Source organism: Lingula anatina, chromosome 1, assembly GCF_051362555.1.
Source record: "Lingula anatina isolate TDL-2025a chromosome 1, LinAna3.0, whole genome shotgun sequence".
Lineage (NCBI taxonomy): Eukaryota > Metazoa > Brachiopoda > Lingulata > Lingulida > Lingulidae > Lingula > Lingula anatina.
In genome coordinates this window covers 59,269,041-59,294,108 of record NC_141767.1, presented here as the reverse complement: position 1 = coordinate 59,294,108, position 25,068 = coordinate 59,269,041, and the positions used below count along the sequence as shown (strand labels likewise).

Genomic DNA, 25,068 nt, shown 5'->3' with positions numbered 1-25,068 from the left:
ATCTAGAAAGATTATCCATCAGACTGGCTGTCAGATGAAAGTCTTATCCAAACCATGAAGAAACAACCACAGTGGGGACAAAAATACTCTGTATGCTAAAAAAAAAACAGTGTAAAGCCGAGATATGTGACAAAGGGGCATGATTAGTTGGCAGGGTAAGGGGATCATCTTGTTATTTTGAAGTATTTTTTATCAAAATATTTGTCCATACATCCAGTAAAATGAAGGTGTTTTATTTTTGATAAAAGTCTTTTAGTTAAAAGATCCATAGTTAAAAGATCATTGCTCTTTATTCCTAAGTTTCATTCACATGAATGTTAATTGCTCTGAAGATTTAGTAGTCCGAACCATCACCAGTTCGAATGTCTGTTTCACAATTATAATCCTCACGTCAGTCCTTAACTAACTCTATTTACAACAACTACATATGAAATACGCTGATGCCAGAAGGTATGTTGGTTGGCACAAACTCATAGAAATTTAAATAAATCTATATAGCCTGATTATAAAAAAAAAACCAATACAAGATATATTGAAAACCCCAACTCCGTGTTTCAGGATTCCATCGCAATTTTGTAGTGTCTGGTAATAAGGACACAATGTGACTGGGAAGACAAAAGAGATTCATTTACTTTTATTCTAAGGGGAAAATACTGATAAAAGGCAATTTCATTTTCATAAGTCAGATACTATGATATTATGCCACTTGCCTTCATCTACAATAATATTACATATGTTCAAAGAAAACACCAAAAATTTCTTTACAGACTTTCATTTATTCAAATTTGACCTATAATTATATTATTATAATATTTAATTCTATCATAATCTAGATCCCTTTGGTAAAAAGTGAAAATTAGCATCAAATCTTATATAAATGGAAATACACAATGCCATTGTAACTAGAAGTGTCCTTCTTATACAAAAAGCTGAAACAAGGTTTGAATCATGATGTAGCAAAGTGTTCGATAACTCAATCGGTGTGGGTATACATATGGCAAGTCAGTAATGCATCCTAGAAGTACGATGTACATCCGGAGAATCCGAGACCACTTTTCTTTAGTTTCAAAAGACCGATTCAAAATGCTAAGACGCTATAAGAAGAAGTTTTTAAAATTACCAACTTACAGTCTTCAAGAATTCTTTACTCCCTTACATTCAAAATTGGGCTCAATAAGTCACTCCTCAAAGGCAAGCTATTACCACTGTTATCTTTTCTTGAACAGCTAATGCATAAAAGGTGAAAATGGCCAGATTCTCTGTTTCCAGTATTTCTTACTCCTCTTTCTTTGCATGTGTTTTCAGTTCAATGAACTTGATATGAAATGGAGTATTTTTCAGATATTATGCTACACACAATGAGGATCAGACACTGTGTGCATCACTTCTACAGTAATGTATTTCTATTCAACATGATATGTTGATCCAGTATAATCATGCAACTGGATAAGGTGCTCTGATAAATGAAAGCAAATATAAAACTATCAAATTATGAAATGATTAACGAATATAAAATACTGATTTGTTTCTATGTACAATGAACAGAATAAGTACTTAATCTATCTTCAATTATACATCTTAATTTGATTGTTTTGCAATAGGGTAATGCATAGTATTAGTGTTGCATTACTTTATATCGATTTACTTTTTATTTATTCTTGCTTTACATATTATTGCTCTTTGGACTACATAATGAATTTTACTATATCATTTTATATGAAAACAAATGCAAGCTAGTCCACTACCCATGTGGAACACATATATAATATCAATAGGTCTATTTTCATTACTGAAATCTTTCAAGATCTGCAAGACCTTAGCTTGGACCATAATCATACAGGCTTTCTTGTTTTTACATACTAGATTAATATGCAGAAATGCATCATAATGAATATTTATTAAACATTTGCTTTGGTGACACAGTCATAAAGAACATACACATTATCTGTTCTTTTCATTTTTTTCTTTGTTGTAGGATTTTGCAATTGTGTTAAATGTATCTAATACCTGAACTCTACTTTCTAGACAGGAAAGCAGTCCCATATCCAACCTTAAATCTACCATGCAGTTCCAGCAGTCAACAATTTTTCTTTTGCCAACAGTCTTAAAGGTTTGTCTTCAACCTAATGCAAATCCAATACGATTAATACAAGGGAACTGCGGACATATAACTATTGCCTTAAACTTTTTAATTGATTATGAAGTAATGCATTCTAAAGTAAACATAAACGCATTTTGCAGGCATTAAACCACACAAGCAGTTTAACATACATAAAAAAGAATCACCTTTCATTTTTCTTAGAACCCCAAAATGCATACAAGACAAATATAATTCTAGACTAAAACATAACTTCATGTCACAATATGGAAACTCCTGAGAATATAAAAAGTCCCTAAGCAGTAGTATGAAATGAAGAACTTCCCTGCCCATGCCTGTCTCTTATTGTGGAAACAAGTATTGCTGCCCTTCAGAGTACAGGTGAGGGTAAAGCTGCGACTGAGGCACAAACAGTGGGGAAGGGTGAGGATACATTTGTGCTCTGATCATCTCCTCATAGGCAGCCCTGTGTGCAGCATGGGCCTGTAGTTGAGCCTCTATGAGCTGCTGAGGAGAGTGCAGAATCCCTGGGTGGACGGTGCTAGGAGGGGACAACATCTGGGGATAGGCTGGGTGCAGCAATGGAGAGAAGTCCTGGATGGCACTGCTGGATTTGGGTGTTGCTGATGGATGCTGGAAAAAATTACATAAAACTGTTTAGAAGAGAAAGACCATTAAATCATGCCTTAAAAGATAGAAAGGAATGTGAACTGAGGACAAAGTACATGAACAGACATTTATTTTTAACAATATTTACGACTTGAAACAAAAATTGTTCTCATTTAAGCATTCAGATAAGGATTTTAGTCCATTTCTTGGAATGGGAATCATTTCATAAAGTAACAGAACTTATGTTATCCATCAGTATTATAAACACTACTGTTTACACATTTTTGAGTTCAACCATTATAATTCATTCTTTAGCTAACACTTGCACTTCAGCATTTAAATAATAAAACTGGTGAAAAACAATTCCTTTAAGTAAGCAACTGGCAAAAATATTCTTCCAATTTTTAAATTCAGTGCACAAACAAATACAGACCCTGATATTAACTACCCCTCACCTGAGGTGATTTTAGCTCAGGAGAAACAACTTTCCCCTCTCTTGTGATAACATGCTTTGCAAGAGCTTGCTGGGACTCGATACCATGAGGGTCAAAATAGGAGGTAATAAATGCAGGTCTGTCACTGCCATCCTCACCACCTGAAGATGGTGTTACTGGAGACACACGTCTGTCATCGAGAAGGCTTCTTGAGGCAGAACTTTGACTCCTACTCAATTCAGAATCCATTGACTGTGGGGAATTTGTACGTTTGACAATGTTACTATGATATGGCACTTTAGGGCTCACTGTACCTTGCTGGCTAGGTCTGGGTGATACAGAGTTCATGGTTAATGTTGTTTTTTCACATTCAGTGTACTTGTTGCTGGATGATGCCGATGCTGAAGTACATGGTTTACTTTCTACCTTGGTATCAAATGCTCCTGTATTTTGTTCATTGTTCTTTTTCATTGATTTCATACTTAGATCAAAAGGTTGGTCACAGGATTCCTGAGTATCTCTACTATGACTTAGGACCAGGTTTGTGTTAGTCTTAAGGAATGACCTCGGGTCATCAGTCCTACAGTCCAGCTTTTGACGTTTGGCTTTTTCTGAATGTGCATTTTCAATGATGACATCTCCTGACAAACTATATAATGACCTGTGTTCCTTGGCATAACTATCTGGCAAAGAGCTTTTTTTCTGATGAGCTGGGAGTGGATAAGGATATGGCCTTTTCATAGGAAGGTTATAGTGATGTGATGGCGGAAAAACCCCTCCATATTCGGACTGTATTCTTGTATACAGCTGTGAAGAGGAAGCTTCACTGTCCATTGGTCCCTTTGATGACAGATGTGTGTGTTGAATCACTGAAGGTCTGTGAGCAAAAGACTCTTGTCCATCTATGCTATCCCTGTTACTGGTACCTACAAAAATAAAAGAAAATGTTAAAATGTTTACAGACCTAGAATTTAAATATGACTCATCTGACAAACCCATTACAGTACTGTTCATAATTTCTTATATCTCTTAATTGATTCATAACAATTTTATTAACAGATATAAAATAGCAACTTTTGTAATCAATAACAAAATACTATACTCTGTGACTAGTTACTCGTGTTCTAATGAATAAGTGACTGTTAACTCATACTTTTGCCATCAGCAGTATATTTAGCATCTTCATGGTACACTTTTGCAGGAGCATTTTCTCTATTCCCCCCTGAAGTCTTTACTAAGGGTGGAGGCAATGGACGGCTGCTACTGGACATATCCTGACCCTGGCCTAAAGAGCGGTGCAAAAACACCTTTTTCTGCCCTAAGGTTGGCACACTAAGAGGTTGTTTCTGCAGAGGAGGAGGAATGCTGGGACGATTTGTTTTATCATATTCTCCATCTTGGTTGAATTTTACTGTTTCAGCTCTCAATAGCTCACGTGGCTCTTGCAAAGTAGTTGGGCTTTTCATTGGAGTCACAATGCCCACTGGCTGGTGATTGACTTTTGATGAAGAGGGCATGTCTGATTCTTTGTTGAAGACATGATTGGGATGCCCTTGTCTCACCTAGAAATGGAGTATAGTAGTTTTACGTGGATGTTGGCAAAGACCTACTTCACCCCGTTTTACATGCCACTGAATGCTCTCTTTGGTTGTATTCAGTTCTTGTTCGTCTGTAACATCAAACACATGAAAGTTAAAGCATGTCATTAAGTTAAGTTGGAGAGAAATTTTTCAATGAGTTTACCTTTTGCACAAGTATTTTGTGTCTTCTCATCTCTTCCCACTTCCTCTCTTTTTCCATCAACTCCAGGCTGGTTCCAAACTTCTGAATGAGAGACAAAACATGTCAAACAAAGTAGTCTCAATACACAAGACATTTTTCATAGACCTTTTTACCTGTCATTTATATGGGAGCCATCCAAATACAGGTGCTACATATAAGGAACAATATCAAGAATTAAACAGACAGATACCACTGACTTTTGCTTAAAGAAGAAAAGTATCATGGTTTGGCTTTAGGTAGGACTGGTGATCCCTATATAAAAGGCTACAGCAGTGTCTGAGCATTCACAAGCTGTATTCACCTTTCTCCCCAAATTTGAGTTTCTCTTTCTGTCTTCCCAGGCTATTTCTTGTTCGTTTTTGATTTTTTGTCCTCTTCTTCCTTCTGTGTCAGAGGTCGGCCTGCGAGGCGGCTGTTTGTAAGGCACTGGCAGTGGTTTGTGTAGCTCTCCTTTCACATAACGTTCAAATGGCAACAGCAGCCTGAGGCATAAGGAGTTCATATACAGACACATGTATAACATACATGTATGTATCGTTTTCTAATTTAACTAAAAGGGATGTTATTTGTCCAAACCAGTTACTTGTGAAAAAATGATCCAAATATAATTCACCAATTTTCAAGCTCACTGGCAAGTCCTGGATAACAAGGTGGGTTAGGCCTAATTTTGACCCCATTTCCATAGATTTTTAGATCGATCTATCCCTTCGGAGAGTCTCACTAGATTACTGTCAGCTTGGCCGGCTTAAGCGTCTGTCCCGCCTACTAAAAGCTGTAAGGGGGTAATTAACTATGGTGCCCGCTCGGCTGACTGCAATTTAGCGTGAACCCCCAGGGAGTTAGGTCGATCTAAATCTTAATCTCTAGATCGATCTAAATCTCTGGGAAAGCACCCTTTGTTTGCCCCCACTCACTGTTAAGAAGATGCAATGGACAGATATATAAGAATAGTCTAACAATGACGACCAACTAATTTAACAATGAAAGTCCAAAAAATGTTTTTTTTTAAAGTCTGCTGAATCATTTCTGCATTAACAAGAAAAAATTCTGGGAAACTGTATGACAAGAGTGACAACAGATACAGGTGACAGCTACATGTGCTGATACATTGTTTATGTCAACAAGGCAGCAAAGCTGTCAAATGTACAGACAAAAAACAGAAAATAAAGATGCAAAATAGGTCATTTTGTCAATTTTGATGCAATAATAAATAATGCTTATAATAGCACTGTCAGTCAACACTAAATTTTAATCATGCACAACAGGTACCATGGTCAATAACAGGAGCGAACCCAGAGATATTTTCTGACAGTATTCCAAAGTATCTATGTTGATCCATCCTCCATTTTTATGGTCTTCCAACAGAAAAAAATAGATACCAGTCAATATAAACTTAATAACCTGACCGTCTTCTGGAAGACCCAGAAGATGGTCTCAATCCACCCCTTCAGTAAGATTACAGTTTCAGGATCATGAGAGTTCAAATTCTCATGATGAAAGTCTCAATATTTGAAAAATGATGACAGTGCATAAAATAATATTACATAATGTTTAAAGACATAAAAAACAATACAACTGCTTATGTGGAAATATAGAAAATGTGCAGAGCCTCAGGCAGATGAGAGTTAAAAGTCACAAATGCCAGTGTTTGAGAAAAAAATTAAAAAGGAAAACATAACAAAACTAGAAAGGCACTCCAAGAGCGCAGACCTCTGCCAAGACAGCAATTGTTGATTATTATTGATTGATTATTGATCCGGACCACCACCAAAAACTAATCATTGTCCTCCTTGCCCACTTCTGACAGTTCCTGAAAATTTCATCAAAATCGGTCCGTAACTTTTTGAGTTATGTTGATGACAGACAAACAGGGGTGAAAACATAACCTCCTTGGCAGAGGTAAATATAATTCCAATGATGCTGCCATTCAAACTTTTAATCTTTTTTGATATATATATATATATATATATATATATATATATATATATATATTGAAAAACTTATTTGCAATATTAAACAAAATTTACCTGCGCTGTAAAAGCAAGTAAAAGCATAAGGCTTCAGGCCCATCAGAGTTCAAGTTTATACTTTGAAAGTGCCAGAATGAGAAAAATGAAAATTTCACACAAAATTGCATGAATTCAATGATAAAAGATAACCCAATTGAGCTGGCTTTCTAATTTGAACTGCATGCCAATCCTAAAAATCATACTTGTAAGTTAAAAATAATAATAAGTAACACAGTTTTCTTTTCATAATGTTTGCAGTAGCAGTGCAAAAAGATTTTTGTCAATTTTGATGTAACATTACATAATAAATTATATAATAATTATCACCAATTTTAGATTATTGACTATAAATAGCATGGGCATTTAGAAAATTTGATTACTATTCGGCTTCATGTCCATGGGAGCTCTGAGTCCCACAATGAATATGCCAACACGATAATAATGAATTTTTCACTAAAATGTATAACTTCCAGAAAAAGAAGCCAATTAGACTGCTTTTCCAACTCAGGCTGCATTTGAGTCCTGTGTTTCTTTTTTGAAAGTTTGACAGTCATAAGTAACACGGTTTTCCCATAATGGTCATCATGGCAGCAGCACCAAAAATTGTGTTTTCTTCTATTTTGATGCAACATTACATAATGCTTAACAGCATAATAACCATCAATTTTTAATAATAATATATACGTATCATGGATTTTCAGAAAATGTGACTAGCATGGGTCTTCAAGCCCGTGGAGGTTCTAAGTCACACCTTGAAAATGCCAATATGTGAAAAATGAAATTTTCACAAAAAACTGTTTAACTGCCAGAAAAATTTACCAAACAGACTACATTTCCTACTGAAGCTGTATTTTAGTCCCATGTTTCTTTCCTGTAAGTTTGAGAACAGTAAGTGACATGATTTTCCTTAAGTGCTCATCATGGGAGCAGTGCCCAAAATAGGGGTTTCTTCAAATTTTAATGTAACATTACATAATGTTTAACAGCATAATGACCATCAATTTTTAAAAATAGAATATTAGTAACATGGACTTTCAGAAAATGTGACAAGCAAAGGTCTTCAGGATCATAGAACTTCAAAGTCACACCCCGAAAATGCCAATATGTGAAAAATTAAATTTTCACAAAAAACTGTTTAACTGCCAGAAAAAATTACCAAACAGACTGCATTGCCTACCGAAGCTGTATTTTAGTCCCATGTTTCTTTCCTGTAAGTTTGAGAACAGTAAGTGACATGATTTTCCTTAAATGGTCATCATGGGAGCAGTGCCCAAAATAGGGGTTTCTTCAAATTTTGATGCAATATTACATAATGTTTAACAGCATAATGACCATCAATTTTTAATAATAAAATATTAGTATCATGGATATTCAGAAAATGTGACTAGCAAAGGTCTTCAGGCCCATGGAACTTCAAAGTCACATCTTGAAAATGCCAAAATGTAAACAAGACAGCACTTTTCTGAAATGGGTTTATTTCCATTTTTAACACTTTTTTAACATAAAACAAAATTAACAGTTTACTGCCATTTTTATATGACCAACTAAGAAAATTGATGAGATGGGAAAAATATCGATAGAACAGTATTAAATGTCCAATTTCCTCCATTCTGAGATACTGAACATAGTGGATGATTGAATCTGACAAACTGCAATGTTATGTGTTTATTTCCATTTTTGACACTTCATTACACAATACACGATAACAAGTTTACCATCATTTTTACATAATCAACTAACAATGTTGTAAAGATGCAGGAAATGTCAAAAAAATACTTTTACATATCTTATTAGTTCAATAATGAGACTATTAACATGCCTAAGAACTGAATCAGAGAAAATGTGAAAAAAAAAGCATAACTTCCCTAAAAATGACCCAATCATGCTAATTTTCGAACTTGACCTGCGTATTATAAATATTCATCAGTTCTGTAAGTTTCAATCCAAAAGGTAAAACGGTTTTCCACTTATCGTGTTTACGGTGTTGCATATATGCTGAAAAAAGTGAAAAAAAAGCAAAACTTCCCTAAAAATGACCCGATCATGCTGATTTTCAAACTTGACCTGCATATTATACAAATTCATCAGTTCTGTAAGTTTCAAACCAAAAGGTAAAACGGTTTTCCACTTATCGTGTTTACGGTGTTGCATATATGCTGAAAAAAGTGAAACAAAAGCAAAACTTCCCTAAAAATGACCCGATCATGCTGATTTTCGAACTTGACCTGCATATTATACAAATTCATCAGTTCTGTAAGTTTCAAACCAAAAGGTAAAACGGTTTTCCACTTATCGTGTTTATGGTGTTGCATATATGCTGAAAAAAGTGAAAAAACAGCATAACTTCCCTAAAAATGGCCCGATCATGCTGATTTTCGAACTTGACCTGAATATTATGAATATTCATCAGTTCTGTAAGTTTCAAATCAAAACGTAAAACCGTTTTCCACTTATCGTGTTTACGGTAAAAGTGCACACCAACGGCAACGGCAACGGCAACGGCGACGACAGACGCAGGTGACGGCTATATGTACAGACACATCTGTGTCTGTACATAATAAAAAGGTGCAATGTAACTAAGGAAATAAGCACAATGGAGTATATGAAACATGCTTCTGTGTGTGTGACCTTTTTCTTTTTTGGGGGGTGGGGAGTGGGCTACAATTTGGTTTGGAAATGGGGGCAACCTCTAGATCTTCCCTTGTACATCACAATGCTTAACTCAGTAACAGGTATACCTGCACTGTTTAATAATTATTGCAAACCCACTTACTTCTCATAATGCCTTCTGGTGCAGGTGGCAGCACTAGTACTTCCTGGGTTACCTCCTAGTTTGTCATAAAGGTGTTTCCAAAGCCGTTTGTTAGTTATCTAAAACCAAGTAAAAAACTGGATGATCCTATTGAGAACAGCAAATCATTAATTCAACAGATTCTTTTAAATTAACTTTCAACTGTGAACATAATGACATAACTGATATAAGCAGACAATTATAGCACCTGTCAATTTTTAAGACTGACTATTAAAGCACAGCAGGTGACACCAACATTTAACAGAATAGGAATTCCAAATTTTTCATTTCCCCTTGATCTTACAACAAATTTAACATAAAATGTGTATTTTTTCAGTTTCTCTGCTTGGGATGTTTAATTGTAAATGAAAACAAGGCAGCAAAGCTGTCAAATGTACAGACAAAAAACAGGAAATAACTATGCACAAAATAGGCTACTGTCAATTCTGATGCAAAAGTACATTATGTTAAACTGCAAATTCAACATCAAATTTTAATTATCCTCAACAGGTAATACCAATGTAATTAAAATATGTGACAAGTTTACACTTTGAAAATGTATAACTTCCAGAAAAAGAAGTCACTTAGACTGCTTTTCCAACTCAGACTGCATTTTAGTCCTGTATTTCTTTTTTGAAAGTTTGGCAATCATAAGTAACATGGTTTTCCCATAATGGTCATCATGGCAGCAGCACCCAAAATTGTGTTTTCTTCTATTCTGATGCAATATTACATAATGGTTAACAGCATAATGACCGTCAATTTTTAATAATAAAATATACGTATCATGGATTTTCAGAAAATGTGACTAGCATGGGTCTTCAAGCCCGTGGAACTTCAAAGTCACACCTTGAAAATGCCAATATGTGAAAAATGAAATTTTCACAAAATAACTGTTTAACTGGCAGTAAGAATTACTAAACAGACTGTATTTCCTACTGAAGCTGTATTTTAGTCCCATGTTTCTTTCCTGTAAGTTTGAGAACAGTAAATGACATGGTTTTTCTTAAATGGTCATCATGGGAGCTGTGCCCAAAATAGTTTTTTTTTTTTTTAATTTTGATGCAATATTACATAATGTTTAACAGCATAATGACCATCAACTTTAATAATAAAATATTAGTATTATGGATATTCAGAAAATGTGACTAGCAAAGGTCTTCAGGCTCATGGAACTTCAAAGTCACAACTTGAAAATGCCAAAATGTAAACGAGACAGCACTGTTCTGAAATGTATTTTTTTTTCCATTTTTAACAATTTTTAACATAAAACAAAATTAACAGTTTTCTGCCGTTTTTATATTATCAACTAAGAATATTGATGAGATGGGAAAAATATCAACAGAGCAGTGTTAAATGTCCAATCTCTTCCATTCTGAGATTCTGAACATAGTGAATGATTGAATCTGACAAACTGCAATGATATGAGTTTATTTCCATTTTTGAAACTTTATTACACAATACACGATAACAAGTTTACTATCATTTTTACATAATCAACTAATAATGTTGTAAAATTGCAGGAAATGCCAAACAAACACTTTTACGTATCTTATTAGTTCAATAATGAAACTGTTTACATGCCTAAGAATTAAATCTGAGGAAATGTGAAAAAACTGCATTTCTTTAAAATAATGGCCCGATTATGCTGATTTTTGAACTCAACCTGCGCTTTAGCAGGAATGAGTTTAATGACAATTGGCCTATCTGTTTTTCTTATATTGTGTTTACAGTGTTGCATATATGCTGAAAAGTGAAAAAAAAAGCATAACTACTAAAATAGTGGCCCGATCATGCCGGTTTTCGAACTTGACCTGCGTTATAGTAAGATCGATTACTCCTGTGAGTTTCATGACAAAAAGCTTATCGGTTTTCCTTGAAATGTGTTTACAGTGTTGCATATATGCTGAAAAGTGAAAAAACAGCATAACTTCTACATTAATGGCCCGATCATGCCGATTTTCGAACTTGACCTGCATTTTATGAATATTCATCAGCTCTGTAAATATACAGCCAAAAAGTAAAACTGCCTTCCACTTATCATGTTTACAATGAAAGTGCAAGGCGCCGGCGACAGCGACAGTGACGCAACGACAGACGCAGGTGATGGCAATATGTACAGACACATCTGTACATATTAACTGTACTGTTTGAGAACAGTAAGTGACATGGTTTTTCTTAAATGGTCATCATGGGAGCAGTGCCCAAAATAGGTTTTTTTCAAATTTTGATGCAATATTACATAATGTTTAACAGCATAATGATCATCAATTTTTAATAATAAAATATTAGTATCATGGACAAATAGTAAACATGACTAACAAATGTTTTTAGGCCGATGGAACTTCAAAGTCACGCCTTAAAAATGCCAAAATGTAAACAAGACTGCACTGTTCTGAAATGGGTTTATTTCCATTTTTAACACTTTTTTAACATAAAACAAAATTAATAGGTTACTGCCATTTTTATAAGATCAACTAAGAAAATTGATGAGATGTGAAGAATATCAATAGAACAGTGTTAAATGTCCAATTTCTTCCATTCTGAGATTCTGAACATAGTGAATGATTGAATCTGACAAACTGCAATGATATGAGTTTATTTCCATTTTTGACACTTTATTACACAATACACGATAACAAGTTTACCATCATTTTTACATAATCAACTAACAATGTTGTAAAGATTCAGGAAATGTCAAACAAACACTTTTACGTATCTTATTACTTAAATAATAAGGCTATTAACATGCCTAAGAATTAAATCTGAGGAAATCTGAGGAAATGTGAAAAAACAGCATAACTTCTAAAATAATGCCCCAATTATGCTGATTTTCGAACTCAACCTGCGTTTTAGTAAGACTGACCGTTCCTGTGAGTTTAATGACAATTGGGCTTTCTGTTTTTCTTATATTGTGTTTACAGTGTTGCATATATGCTGAACAATGAAAAAAACGCATAACTACTAAAATAGTGGCCCGATCATGCTGATTTTCGAACTTGCCCTGCGTTTTAGTAAGATTGATTACTCCTGTGAGTTTCATGACAACAGGCCAAACGGTTTTCCTTAAAATGTGTTTACAAGGTTGCATATATGCTGAAAAGTGAAAAAACAGCATAACTTCTACAATAATGGCCCGATCATGCTGATTTTCGAACTTGACCTGCGTTTTATGAATATTCATCAGCTCTGTAAATATAAAGCCAAAAAGTAAAACTGCCTTCCACTTATGGTGTTTACAAGGAAAGTGCACGGCGACGGCATCGGCATCGGCATCGGCGACGACGGCGACGACAGACGCAGGTGATGGCAATATGTACAGACACATCTGTGTCTGTACATAATAATTTAGCTCTAAACAAAAATGTTTTCATTCATCTGCATTAAAAATAAAGATATCTTTGAGCAGTTTTCTATATTTCCCTTTTTAAAATGGAGCTGTTCTTTACCTGTTCATAGCCCCCATACTTCTGTGCACTGGAGTAAAAGTAATACAGGTCAACTGAAATAAAATTTAAGATGGTGCAGTTTTTCAGTCTGAAAACGGGGATAACTTCTGTGCTTCATTTTACTAGTAAAATCTTTAATTAAATTAAAATTCAATTTGACGTGCCACATATTACAACAAACCATGAAATTTAACTAGTAAAAACTTATATAATGCCAAAAGTAAACAAACAAGAATGGTTGTCTGGTGTATTTTTGAACTGCCCGCAGGTAACAGTATTGTATCCATCCATAAATTATTGTAAGAAATGACAAGGATATGTCACACTGATATTATGTCTGAGCAACTGTGACCAAAAAGTGTGGAAACCAGTCATCTCTAGCTACTAATTTAACATCCATCATTTTAAAGATCGTTTTTAGAAGCTACTATGATACAATTATTATCATTATTATTTTGTTGCTAAACTTTGTATACTTCATTTGGAATCATTTCAACACCATACATTTTATGTATTCTCAACATGTAGCCCGCTTATAGATGAAACGACACAGCCAGTATATATCACCATAACAAATGAAATGCAATGCAATACTAGCTTCCAATTTAAACATAATTAATATCCAGTTGAGCATTATACATGATGCTTTATTCATACTTACTGCACCAGACTGAGCTGGTGAAAATATACAGAGATAAAGTAATAGCAACAATAGTAATGAGAGTATAGACCTTTTTTCCCTAAGCTGATTTTAAAGTAATACTTTATCCTACTGATACAAGACACTTACTACACACTCTATGCTTCATTTAACTTATTTTTACTAATAATACTTCTTGAGAGGATTTATCAGGGGTTCAACATCAATCTTACCATGGCCTTAACTTAGGAGCTTAATACATAAGAAAATGCTACATTAAGTTCAATATTTAGAGTATCATCTAAATAATTCAGAATCTTCATTTTACCCAAAAATTTCATGATTGATTTTTAGGAAACAGTCACAAAATATAAACATTAAAAATTCAGCCTTCAAAACCGACTCACTTGTTTTGAATCCTAATGAAGGGACCTTGGTGATGGGACTCTGTCTGTTCCTCATGAACTTATACAAGGCTGCCAGAAAGTCTGCTTCTGCCATATCTTTAGGTGACATAGACTTGCCATTCCTTCTCTCTCCACGAGCCTGAGACTAAAAAAAAAAAATGCTTCATGAATTCACATATACTATTGTTCTTTCCATCTTGCTTGACTTGAGCCCAAAAAGACAAGATCAAATATTTATATATTGGCATTCCCAGACAGGATACCAATATTCAGGGAACAGGCTCAGATGGATGGGGTTGGTCAAATGTGATATGGGATATGAGTACATAATTCGCATTTGCTATTTTTTAACAGAGGCAATGACAAACAAAGTGAAATAATACACCAGACAACCATTCAAATCTGTTTAACTGATCAGATTATCTGCATGCCTTCATTCAACTACTTACATTATTAGCTCCATCATGCCTCTCATATAAAAAAGAGTGTACAACATATGGCTCACCTTCTTAAAACTGACAGAATCCATGCTTGTACTTTCTTCTCCTGACTCTGACTCTATAGAACTCTCCTTTTTAAGACGTTTCTTTTTCCTTGGACGGCCTTTTAGGTTTGGTGCTGTTATAACGAAATGTAACACTTAATACAGACCTGAAGATTTTAACATGCATAAATATCTACATGCAATAACAATGGAATAAAAATCTACTGGGGATGTTATATGAATGCATAAAGGGGCTTTGAAATCCACACATTCCTTAAGGCAAAACTCGATACCAAAAGCCATAATATTGGATCTCATGAACTATATCAAATGCATGCAAAGAATTATCTGTTACATTTGGATAACCTTAAACAAAAAAGTTTATGTATTTCACAATCTGTTGTGGTTTTCTGACCAACTACCAATATGTATTACTGTATGAGCATATCTTTCAATTAAATTTCAGGAAAAAAATGCAACAACAGTGACACGGACAGAAACAGTGAACAAAACATGCTGATGCTTTACAGTATGTACAATATGTACATTAATTTAAAAACAATATGTCTATTGCCAAACTTACCAAGTTCATCACAACGCACTTCAAGTTCCTCAAGTTCTGGATGCTCAAATGTGTCCTTACAGAAAAGTATTCGAGCATTCTTACTGTTAAATGTAAAGCCACCAATGGCACACACTAAGGTGTTCCTAAGCCATTTGTCTGTCACTCCCTCGAGGCGTTTGAGAATGGCTTTGTAGCGGCAGTATTGGGAATAACTAAGTATTATCACTTCCGTGCCTTTCATGCTGTTGCAAACACCTGAAAATTTAAATCAATGCTACTGTCATTTCTACTGCTGTCAAAGAAATGCTACTCCTTTATTCACCACTTAGGAATAACACAATATATATATATATACTTTGAATTTAATAATAACAAGATATTATAACAGAACTGAACATAAAATTGGTTACATTTTATACATGTTTTTATACTAGTACATGAACAATATTTTCATATGTCAAACAGGATTATGAAACTGATAATATTTTAATACTGATCAAATAAAAAATAGCATGAAAAATTAATATTCTTTATCAAACCAATAAGTAAACAGGCATTTGCATTCTCTGTGATGCTGCTTTTGCATACTCATCTTATTAATATTTACCACTCCTTTGTTTCATCATCATGTACATTTAGTACCCTAAATTCCTAACAGATGGGGCTCTTATCTGTGCAGTATTGCAACTAAGTACTCGTGGATCATTTATCAAAAAGATAAGTCTTACTGAGTTTATCACTGACTGATTCTCAAATATACATAATAATAATAAGCCCTTAAACCAAAATCGGTAGAATATATTCTACCGATTTTGGTTTAAGGGCTTATATATATATATATATATATATATATATATATATATATATATATATATAATATTCATACGTATATAATCATCTGCACAGAGCAGTGATGTACTGCAGAATCTTTTAGGTCAAATATCAAGTTACCTACTTAACAGGACTACATGCAAATCAATTAATCTGATATTGCACCTAACAGCTATCACCAAAAGACTGGTAAATATCAACATCAAAACCCATAAAAAGTATCAATTTCACATTTCTGAACCAAGGTAATGAATAAGGCAGATTCAATGATAGCGGCAATTATTCTGGATCCATTTTTTAATTCTGCAATGCAAAGATTACCTGCCTATAATATTCAATGTCATTAGTCGGGAGAAGGAATCAATAACAAATCTACTTACCATGCTACCGATGGCCTACAAATGAAATGAACTGCTTTTTTACTGCATCACTACATATAATGACATTCCAACATAAAGCCACTGATACTGTGCCCTCATTTATTTTGTGCTTTTAAGTTTATGTCAAGTTGTTGTCTTTAAAACAGCTTTCTTTTTCCTAATTGTAATAAGTAATAAATAACTGTTATATATAAATATCATCATAAAGACACTTGATAACCTTTTTAAGTCTATATAATACATATCCTCTTTAAAGAAATTGTATGTTATGTTCACTTAGTTGGCACCAACATATCTTTACTCCATTTTGTATCACATGTTTACCAAAAAAACAAATACTAACACAAAGATTCTGTATGTTTTTCCCTTTGTAATATAGTACTATTTGAAACAACAACATTAAAATGACTCTTGTAAATTGCAACTGCCATGGCACCAATATAACATTGAATGCACTAAAAATGATGCATTTGCTAGCACATCTTTCTTCACATTGGTTTCTATTAAAATAACCAAAAGGAGGTTTCAAAATGATAGTTTTAGGTATAATGACCACATCTCTTCATAAAATGAAATCTAGAAAAAATTATTAATTACTTGTATTGATTTGTTACTTTCACCTAGGAAATCATTTTTGCAGAGAAAAATCTGATAAGGCAATAAATAAATGCAACTGATAAAGTAACCCTAAAGAGAAATACAAAATTACCAGTGGGAAAAGGGTCCTCTTACTTTATTACAAGAAGACATGTACCTATATTTACATTTTACCTGTAAATAAGTGTGTGTGTTTTGTGCACATTATGATGTTGGTGTAAGGTATTATCTGTGTTCACTCAGTATGCAAGACAACCCATGAATAAATCATTAGGCACTGAACAACTGTGGTCACACAGCTTTCAATAATCACAAACAACCATATTCAAGGACTCACAAATGTTAAGTGGCCAGAGGTATGGATACAGAAATTTTCTGATGTAATATTCACAAGAAGGGCCAAGTATCATATGCACACTTAAACCAACTAAGGATGCAGGAGAGAAGGCATTTTAGTCCACTATCATTAGCTGAATTTCCATATGATCAATTACTGTAATTGAAGTTATTCTAGTCAAAAGAATGAATACCACTTCCAAGGAATGAACAAATGCCAATAACACATGGTGAAAATTCTACAGCAAAATATTGAATTTTCTTTTGAAAAGATGAAATGTTTGTTTAAAGACATTCAAAATTATTGGAAATTAGATGCGTAAAAACATAACTGCCAATTCAATATTAGACAAAAATAAAATGTTTGGTCCAAGAGGGGTCATAAAAAGACCCTCAAAAAATAAACCAATACATAATATTTAAATATGGTATTAGCTACTTGCTTTCAGCAGTGCAGGATATAAATTAACTTCTCCTCTTAGTGGTATCATTGCATTAAATATAAGTAGACCTATAGAATCTAATCAAGTACAGGTTTTGTGCATAAAGGCATGTAATGGTAATTGATTATATTCATAATAAAACCAAGTGAATAGCAGCATATTAGGCCTTTCTTATTGCAGCTGTAACGTTGACATTGAAGTCCCAATACTGTGTATGAGCTCCAGTTATTAAATTCTCCAAGCTTTAGGACACATTGCAGATATGCACACACCAGCCATGGTTAGTTTGGAGACCAAACAAATCATGCCAAGTGCAACCCCAGGAGCACAGTTGGAGGCCCCTCTAAAGGATAAGCAAGATTATTTGAGACCAATACTGTATATGCACTCAGATCAATAGTTATCTTCTCCTATCTTCATTTAATGTGTAGATATCTTTAAAAGCCCACGGTTATATCTTAAATAGAGCAAACAGAAAAAAACATATCAGTGATCAGAATTGCAAGACATGTTGCAAAAAGATATATCCTCATTTAACATCAAAGAAGAAGTTGAATTATACTCCATTTACCTGATAAACACAGGACATAAGGTCACAAAGGAATCAAGTCAACTAATCACATATCCAATGCAGACTGATTCTTTCTGCCAACACATGGTGATATTTTATACAACCATGATTTCTGCCTATCCTAACTGCTAACCAAGTTCACCTGCATAATTTGTAATGGTCCTACACTGATCTCCCCATTTATCTTTTTACAAAGCACTAAATATAAATATAAATAATAAGCAGTTGATCCACATATTGCACTTTAATAATTTCTTTCTTTCTTTCTTTAGCTGTGTGGATGTATGTGTATGAGTGAGCAATATTTCTTAAATGCATTTCAATATTCACATCTGCTAAAAAAGAATAATAATAAATAAAAGATAAAATAAAGGATGCAGACACAGCAGGTTTACCCAGTGGTTAATAACATTATGTTTATACATGATATCTTTTAAACATTAAAAAATATCTTCTTTTAAATTTCTAGTCCAAGCTTGTTATTTCTTATTAACCAAAAATACTGTCTACAGTGTGGAATAAGGTACAAGTAAAGTCTCTGGCCAATTATAGTTTGTAGCATACATGTGCACTGACTGTTATATTGAAGATCCCTGAGAAAAAATGTATTACCAGTAACATAATTAAGCTTGATGGATACACATTTGCAAGAAAATGTCAATGAATAAAGGAATTAGACTGGAAATTTCTTGGAAATTTCAGCAACATGTTTAAAAGGTAAAGTACTGTTTTGTTTACCTAGGGCTTTCTTTTCTTTCTCAATGTCCTTCCAATCCAAAGCACTGTTGTTGGAAAATGATTTTGTAATGATATTGTTTTGGATGTCTATATCATCGTTCTTCTCATCAGCACTGAAGATGGCCTTTGACCCTGCTGTCCATGTGACGTCGTACACCATCCATTTAAGCAAATCCTCAATCTTCAACACAATTTTCTCAGACACAGCTAGTATCTCATCCTAAAATAAAGTTTGTTTATATTTTATTGAAGTAAGCAGTTTAATTTGACCCAGTGAAAGTATAAGCATACTAGTATATAATATCCAATGTAAACCAACAACAGATTTTAATTAGATTTTTATAAACACTTGATAATAGAAATACTTTAACTATTTTGGTTCAAAATTAATCACACTCTTAACTGTTAAGCTTTATGTTTTAGAATTACCTGTTTAAATAGGTTTAAAAAGTAAGTTTGTTACTTATACGAGCCCAGGTACTATAATAAGTCTTTAACAGATCAAGAATATGCACAAAAGATCCCTAATTACATCAGTGTTAGCAATACACTTGAGCACCCATATACAGAAGAATATTTTTCTCTATAATGTACCACATTTGAATAAAGAAAACACATGCATGACCTCAATATAGTAAAGCTGACACCTCTGGAACAAAAAACTTTTAGGCAATGGGACAAAGAGCATGTTATTAGTATATAATTCCACTTAATTCACAGCACAAAAGTGTGGAAAAACAACCTACTTGCATTGATTACTTACTAGTGAGACTTGTTCACTTGAGGTCACACGAAAGACCACTGATTTATAATTTAATATTCTGAAGATATGTTTAATATTGTAAATTAAGTCTTATAGCATGTGAATTACAAACTATGTTCCATTTTAAATCACAACAATTTGTGTCTTTTAAAGTTATGGAGGTTATTTAGCTTTTAGATTAAAATCAGGAAGACACTATACTGAATTAGGAGCTGAGTCATAAGAAAATGTAAAAAAATCCATTTGTATCATTGAGCAAATATCACCTTGTCCTTGACTCATCAGTTTAGAAATATATCATTACCACATAATCTAATGTAAAATTTTAGCCATATATAACTGTGAAAAGTCATCAACATCACTGGCAAAATTGCAAATAGCTCCCTTAGTTAATGATATCCTGTTAAGTTCAGACAAAAATGTTATATGCTGTACTCAAACAATGTTCAGTAGTTATTTTTCTCCTTAAAGGCTGATAAATCAACATGTGAACAAAAATTCCAAAATGAATGAAAAAAAAGAGGCTACAATAAAAAGAGCATAAAAGACCTCTAGTTATATACTAATCAATAAACCGTACCTGACATTTGGGTCAACATTAAACCAACCATTATCAATGGCACAAGAAAACTTAAGTAATCTTTCTTGAGCTGAATGTACCTGGAATGACTGAAGTTATATCAACATTTCCACTCCACTGACTGCAAAACACATGCAAGCAGAAGTTCCCTCAGAGAAAGATTGAATTGGCATACATGTATTTAACTGGAATGCAACACGAAATTATCTGTACAGCATTTACCTGCTTATAGAATTGTTAATATTTGTCTTTATCTTTTGTTCTTGAACTAATTTCTTTAAGAATGTTTCAATTTTTTTCTGAACATATGGGATTAAATAACAATGAACCCTTTTGTACCAAAATTGACATCTGTTTTCATTTCAAACAAACAGAAATTTCCATGTCTGGCTTAATGTTAGGACTGGAGATGATCAATCTTGACAGCTAAGTTAAAACAAAAATGTGATAATTCACTGGGTCTAAACTGAGCAGGAATCAAATGATTTTCATTTACTCAGATGATGATAACAGAGGATTAGGTTGATTGCATAAAGGTTTCTTTAATTTCATATTGAACTAGTAGGAAAATTAATTCATCTTTTAAGTATAATATTTTCAGCAACTAAGAAGAAAGCACTTTATCTTATCAAAACAATATTCTTGTGACATGTTAATAATAAACATGTTAACCATAAATAAAATAAAATAAAATCAAAAGACCTCTGAAATATAAACCCTTAACACTTTAAGTTACCATTTTATCAGAAATTTGGTTAATACCATATAATATATAGCTATAGTTTACAAGTTTTACTTTTGAGCAAACATAAACTTAAAAAAACAACAAAGGTTGATCAAACCATAATTCACCCACTGTGGTAGTTTTGTGTTATCTAACAAGAACAAATTTGGAAGACTATTCCACATGGATAGGTTGGGCCAAAGGGGTCCTTTCAGTGCTAAATGAACAACCAGAGCTCTTATTGTAAATACTTTTCTGCACAGGTTCATGCATATTACATTTCACTTTGCCCCACAACAAAGGCCATATTTATTTTACATTAGTCAAAGCTGGGCCAAATCACACAATGCCTTAAGTGTGGACTGTGCAAGCTGACATTCTTTAAGACACTTGCAGATGCTGCATTAAACTGTTAACTTCATTGATCAGACACCTGTAATTAACAATTACAAATTCACTACTATTATTTGTCCAATGCTAAAGTAGTGTTTTTAATTGAACTAACTCTGTCTGAACAACTATTATTAATACTGCTGTTGTTTTCCACCAATGAAAGAAACTTCCTTGTGATAATATAATAAATTAATCATCATATGACAAAAATCTTTTTGGAGCAATTTCTTTTTGCATATTTCTAGTAAAAAAAAAATAAATAATTTGGCCAATACCACTGAAATTGTGTGGTGAAATTGTTTAAAGGTATCTATCTTATCTTATACCAACACATTCCTACAGATTAAAACAACATATTGCTCTCCTTTAAATATTCAATCTACTTATTTAGTGAAAATAAAGTAGGTCAGATATTATGTGTGTTCAATCCTCTCTGTTATTTACATTTAAACTTCAGCAAAACAGGATCTTTCTTTAAAAACGAGTCTTAATGATCTGTTGGATAAATTTATCTTGTTGCTATATGGGAATGTTTAATCAACTCATTACACATATACTTGGGGCTGGGTTACTGAAGCCCTGAGATAATAATGGGAGCTCAGGATATTTTGGCTAGTATGTGGTCCACTACACATCTTGAAAATTATCTTAAGAGGGATATGCATTCCCTCCTTGTCACAGTATTTGACAAGCTGCACCTCTTACATGTGTGTGTTAATTAAGAGTTACCAACTTCCAGTACACATCAAGCAATAGCAAGGATATCATCAGAGAAATTCCTACACTCCATAATTTGGAGTTACTAAAATAAATTCGTATGCAAACATTCTGAACTTTCAAGTTTGTACCATATTTTAGTTCAAATTAAAAAAGCTATTTCTTTTCATCATTCTAAGTTAGTTATAACAATTGGTCTTTAATATTAAATGAGGCTATTTTCACTTCAAGACAACCATATTAAATAAAACAGTGTTTGCTATTTTAGTTAAACCAATGAGTCTAGGAAGATGATTAATAACAGATGCACTGAGCATTTCCATATATCCACTCTTATCAAGCTCAGCTCCATTTAATTCAAACATAACTAAAATCTGACATCAATAATAAGGAGCAGAACTGATAATTATATTGATTTTATTAAGGTTCGTTTGGACAACAATAGCAAAGACATTCGACCATCTATTCACAGCATGTAATGCATCACTTCAGTTCATGTGATTGTATTGTAGGCCTGCCATTATCCCCTCTAGCCATAATCATAGTGGTGTAGTGGTGGGCTGAATTTTAATAGGGCCTCAGATGCCAAAAAGAAAAATGACACACAAAAGAAAACTAACTGCCTGTTACTAACATTTACATGACACATGGTTTTTCCACCTTTAATTACATCTACTGTTTCTACATTATAGAAGGCTTAGTTCCCATAAAAAGATTTTTTCACAGCCAAATAAGTCATTTGGGCTCTTATCAATTTTCAAGATGTTAGGTAAACATTTTATTTTATAAGGAGGATGGGTAATTGAGGTTATTTGAGTTACAGGTATATATATATATATATATATGTTAGTGGGAAAAGACCATGGAGTATTAAAATCGATACATCAAGCAGAATCAGCTATTTGCTACACACAATAGCAGGAGTGTTTTCTGATGAATATATCAGGCCCTCAACCTAAGACATGGATAGTCAATTTCAACATTTGTTATCCATTCACAAGGGCATTTACTATTAACATCAAGGGCAGTAATTTTATAAGTCAGTATCATATTTAACTGTTTACTAGGACACATGCTACTAGGTTCTTAAGTAGAACAATAAAGAATGCAGATAACAAAAAAAAAAGGTTAAGGAATTTTGGCTTACATTTCTTAGCTAGTTAAAACTCGTGCATCTCTCAACAGTACTTTCCAAGATGCTATTATCAAAACTATTCAGGTTAATTAGACATCAGTTCAGATAAAATATCAGTATAACCATAATAAATGTCTTTAAGTTATATGTTTTTCATCAACATCTCTGTGCCAAAAATGAAACAATTACAGAGACACATCAATTAATATCTCTAATAATCTGCTTGTTAATTTAGTAAGTAAAATTGTGAGTACTAATTTATTTATCATATACAGTCAAATTGCAAATCATATGCATTGGATTTGTTCCCTATATGAACTTTTACCTCAAAATACTATACCCATTGTTAAGCCACTTTAGTGAATCACTCAAGTGTAAACAAACACTAAATAAACATTGAATAAGAAAACTTAATAACAAATGCACATTTCAACTTTTCTCTTTTAAATTAAATACTGGATTTTCATTTTACCTCTCCATGATATTGCTGTTTTCCTTCTGGGGTGTGTTCTGGCAGGAAATATAATCGGACACTAGACAGATCATGACAGGTATTTTTGTCGACCCAAAGTAACTGAACTTCTCCGATACAAATGGGGGCATCTTCAGAATGTTTCACATAGAAAAATTCGCCCAGTGATAAAATTTGACTTTTATTCCCCAGGGAATATTTGATGGCCTTGTAGAAGGTGTATGGCCCATGGTGGCCACACGGAGTGCCTAGAAACTGAAACGAGAGAGAAATATTTGAGGCGAAATGCAATCTTGCCACAGTGGTGCGGGGCGTGCTCACAGTTCATCAACTTCCCCAGTTCAGGTCACATCCAAGAGCGAAATAAATACCAGCTCAAAATAACTCTTGAAACAATTTTTATCGGAATTTTCTCTTAAAAACTACTTTAAATAAACTTAATAACTTTTTCGGACTACTCACCTCAATTTTTGAAGACTCCATCAACAGTAATCTTGATAAAAGCGAGGCGTCTTCAATAAATACACTGTACAATACATTTATATTTGGTCCCTAATTAATGACGTCACGGATTGAGGCCGACATAATTTCCATAATTTATTCAATATTTTTCAAAGTTTTGAAATAACTCTTTTAAACCATCATTAAGCAAAGATTATTTTCAAAGAAATATTTTCATAATTTTTTAGAAAAACTATTCGGCAATCGCTCTTGATTATATAAAAACAAATTGATCTCGATGTTGTGTGACCTTGAGAAGATGGCGGCTGCAGACGAAGCTCGAGTACGTACGGATAATTTTCTTGTTTTTTAGAAAAAATGTGCTGACGGATTTTGAAGAACCGTTAATTTACACAAGTTTTGTGTTAGCTTAAAGTCTAAAGAAACTATTTAGCTGTTGAGAGAGTACATTCTCTGTAAACAGTGTTTGATCTTCGTCTTCCGGTATATTGTTTGTGTACATCACATTGTGCTGCTTTTGAAGTTTTCTACACATGACATCTAGAACATTTTTTAGGTTGTACATCTGCCGCTGACTGCTTTGTGTGGGGATTTTTGGTGATGTTTAATTATCTCTTTGAAATTATGTGAAACAAATTCATTTTGGACAAACTGGCCA

The 25,068-nt window shown here is 33.4% G+C and overlaps 2 protein-coding genes across 3 annotated transcripts in view; one reads left to right on the top strand and one right to left on the bottom strand.

The window, feature by feature from the left end:
• Positions 1 to 756: 756 nt before the first annotated feature.
• On the bottom strand, positions 757 to 24,580 carry LOC106179984 (uncharacterized). The gene is made up of 13 exons (XM_013563818.2): positions 24,411 to 24,580; positions 23,949 to 24,203; positions 19,165 to 19,384; positions 15,287 to 15,523; positions 14,725 to 14,837; positions 14,220 to 14,364; positions 13,173 to 13,225; positions 9,706 to 9,803; positions 5,225 to 5,405; positions 4,885 to 4,965; positions 4,295 to 4,703; positions 3,163 to 4,067; positions 757 to 2,731 (listed from the first exon to the last, which is right to left on the bottom strand). The coding sequence occupies exons 1-13, from the start codon at positions 24,429 to 24,431 to the stop codon at positions 2,441 to 2,443; spliced, it is 3,009 nt and encodes a 1,002-aa protein (XP_013419272.2). The 5' UTR covers positions 24,432 to 24,580; the 3' UTR covers positions 757 to 2,440.
• LOC106179978 (ectonucleoside triphosphate diphosphohydrolase 8) overlaps positions 24,567 to 25,068 on the top strand; it is a 31,317-nt gene continuing 30,815 nt past the window's right edge. For both annotated transcript variants that reach the window (XM_086999479.1, XM_013563808.2), the window contains exon 1: positions 24,567 to 24,732. The gene's annotated coding sequence lies outside the window, so the exon portion shown is untranslated. The remainder of the gene's footprint in view (positions 24,733 to 25,068) is intronic.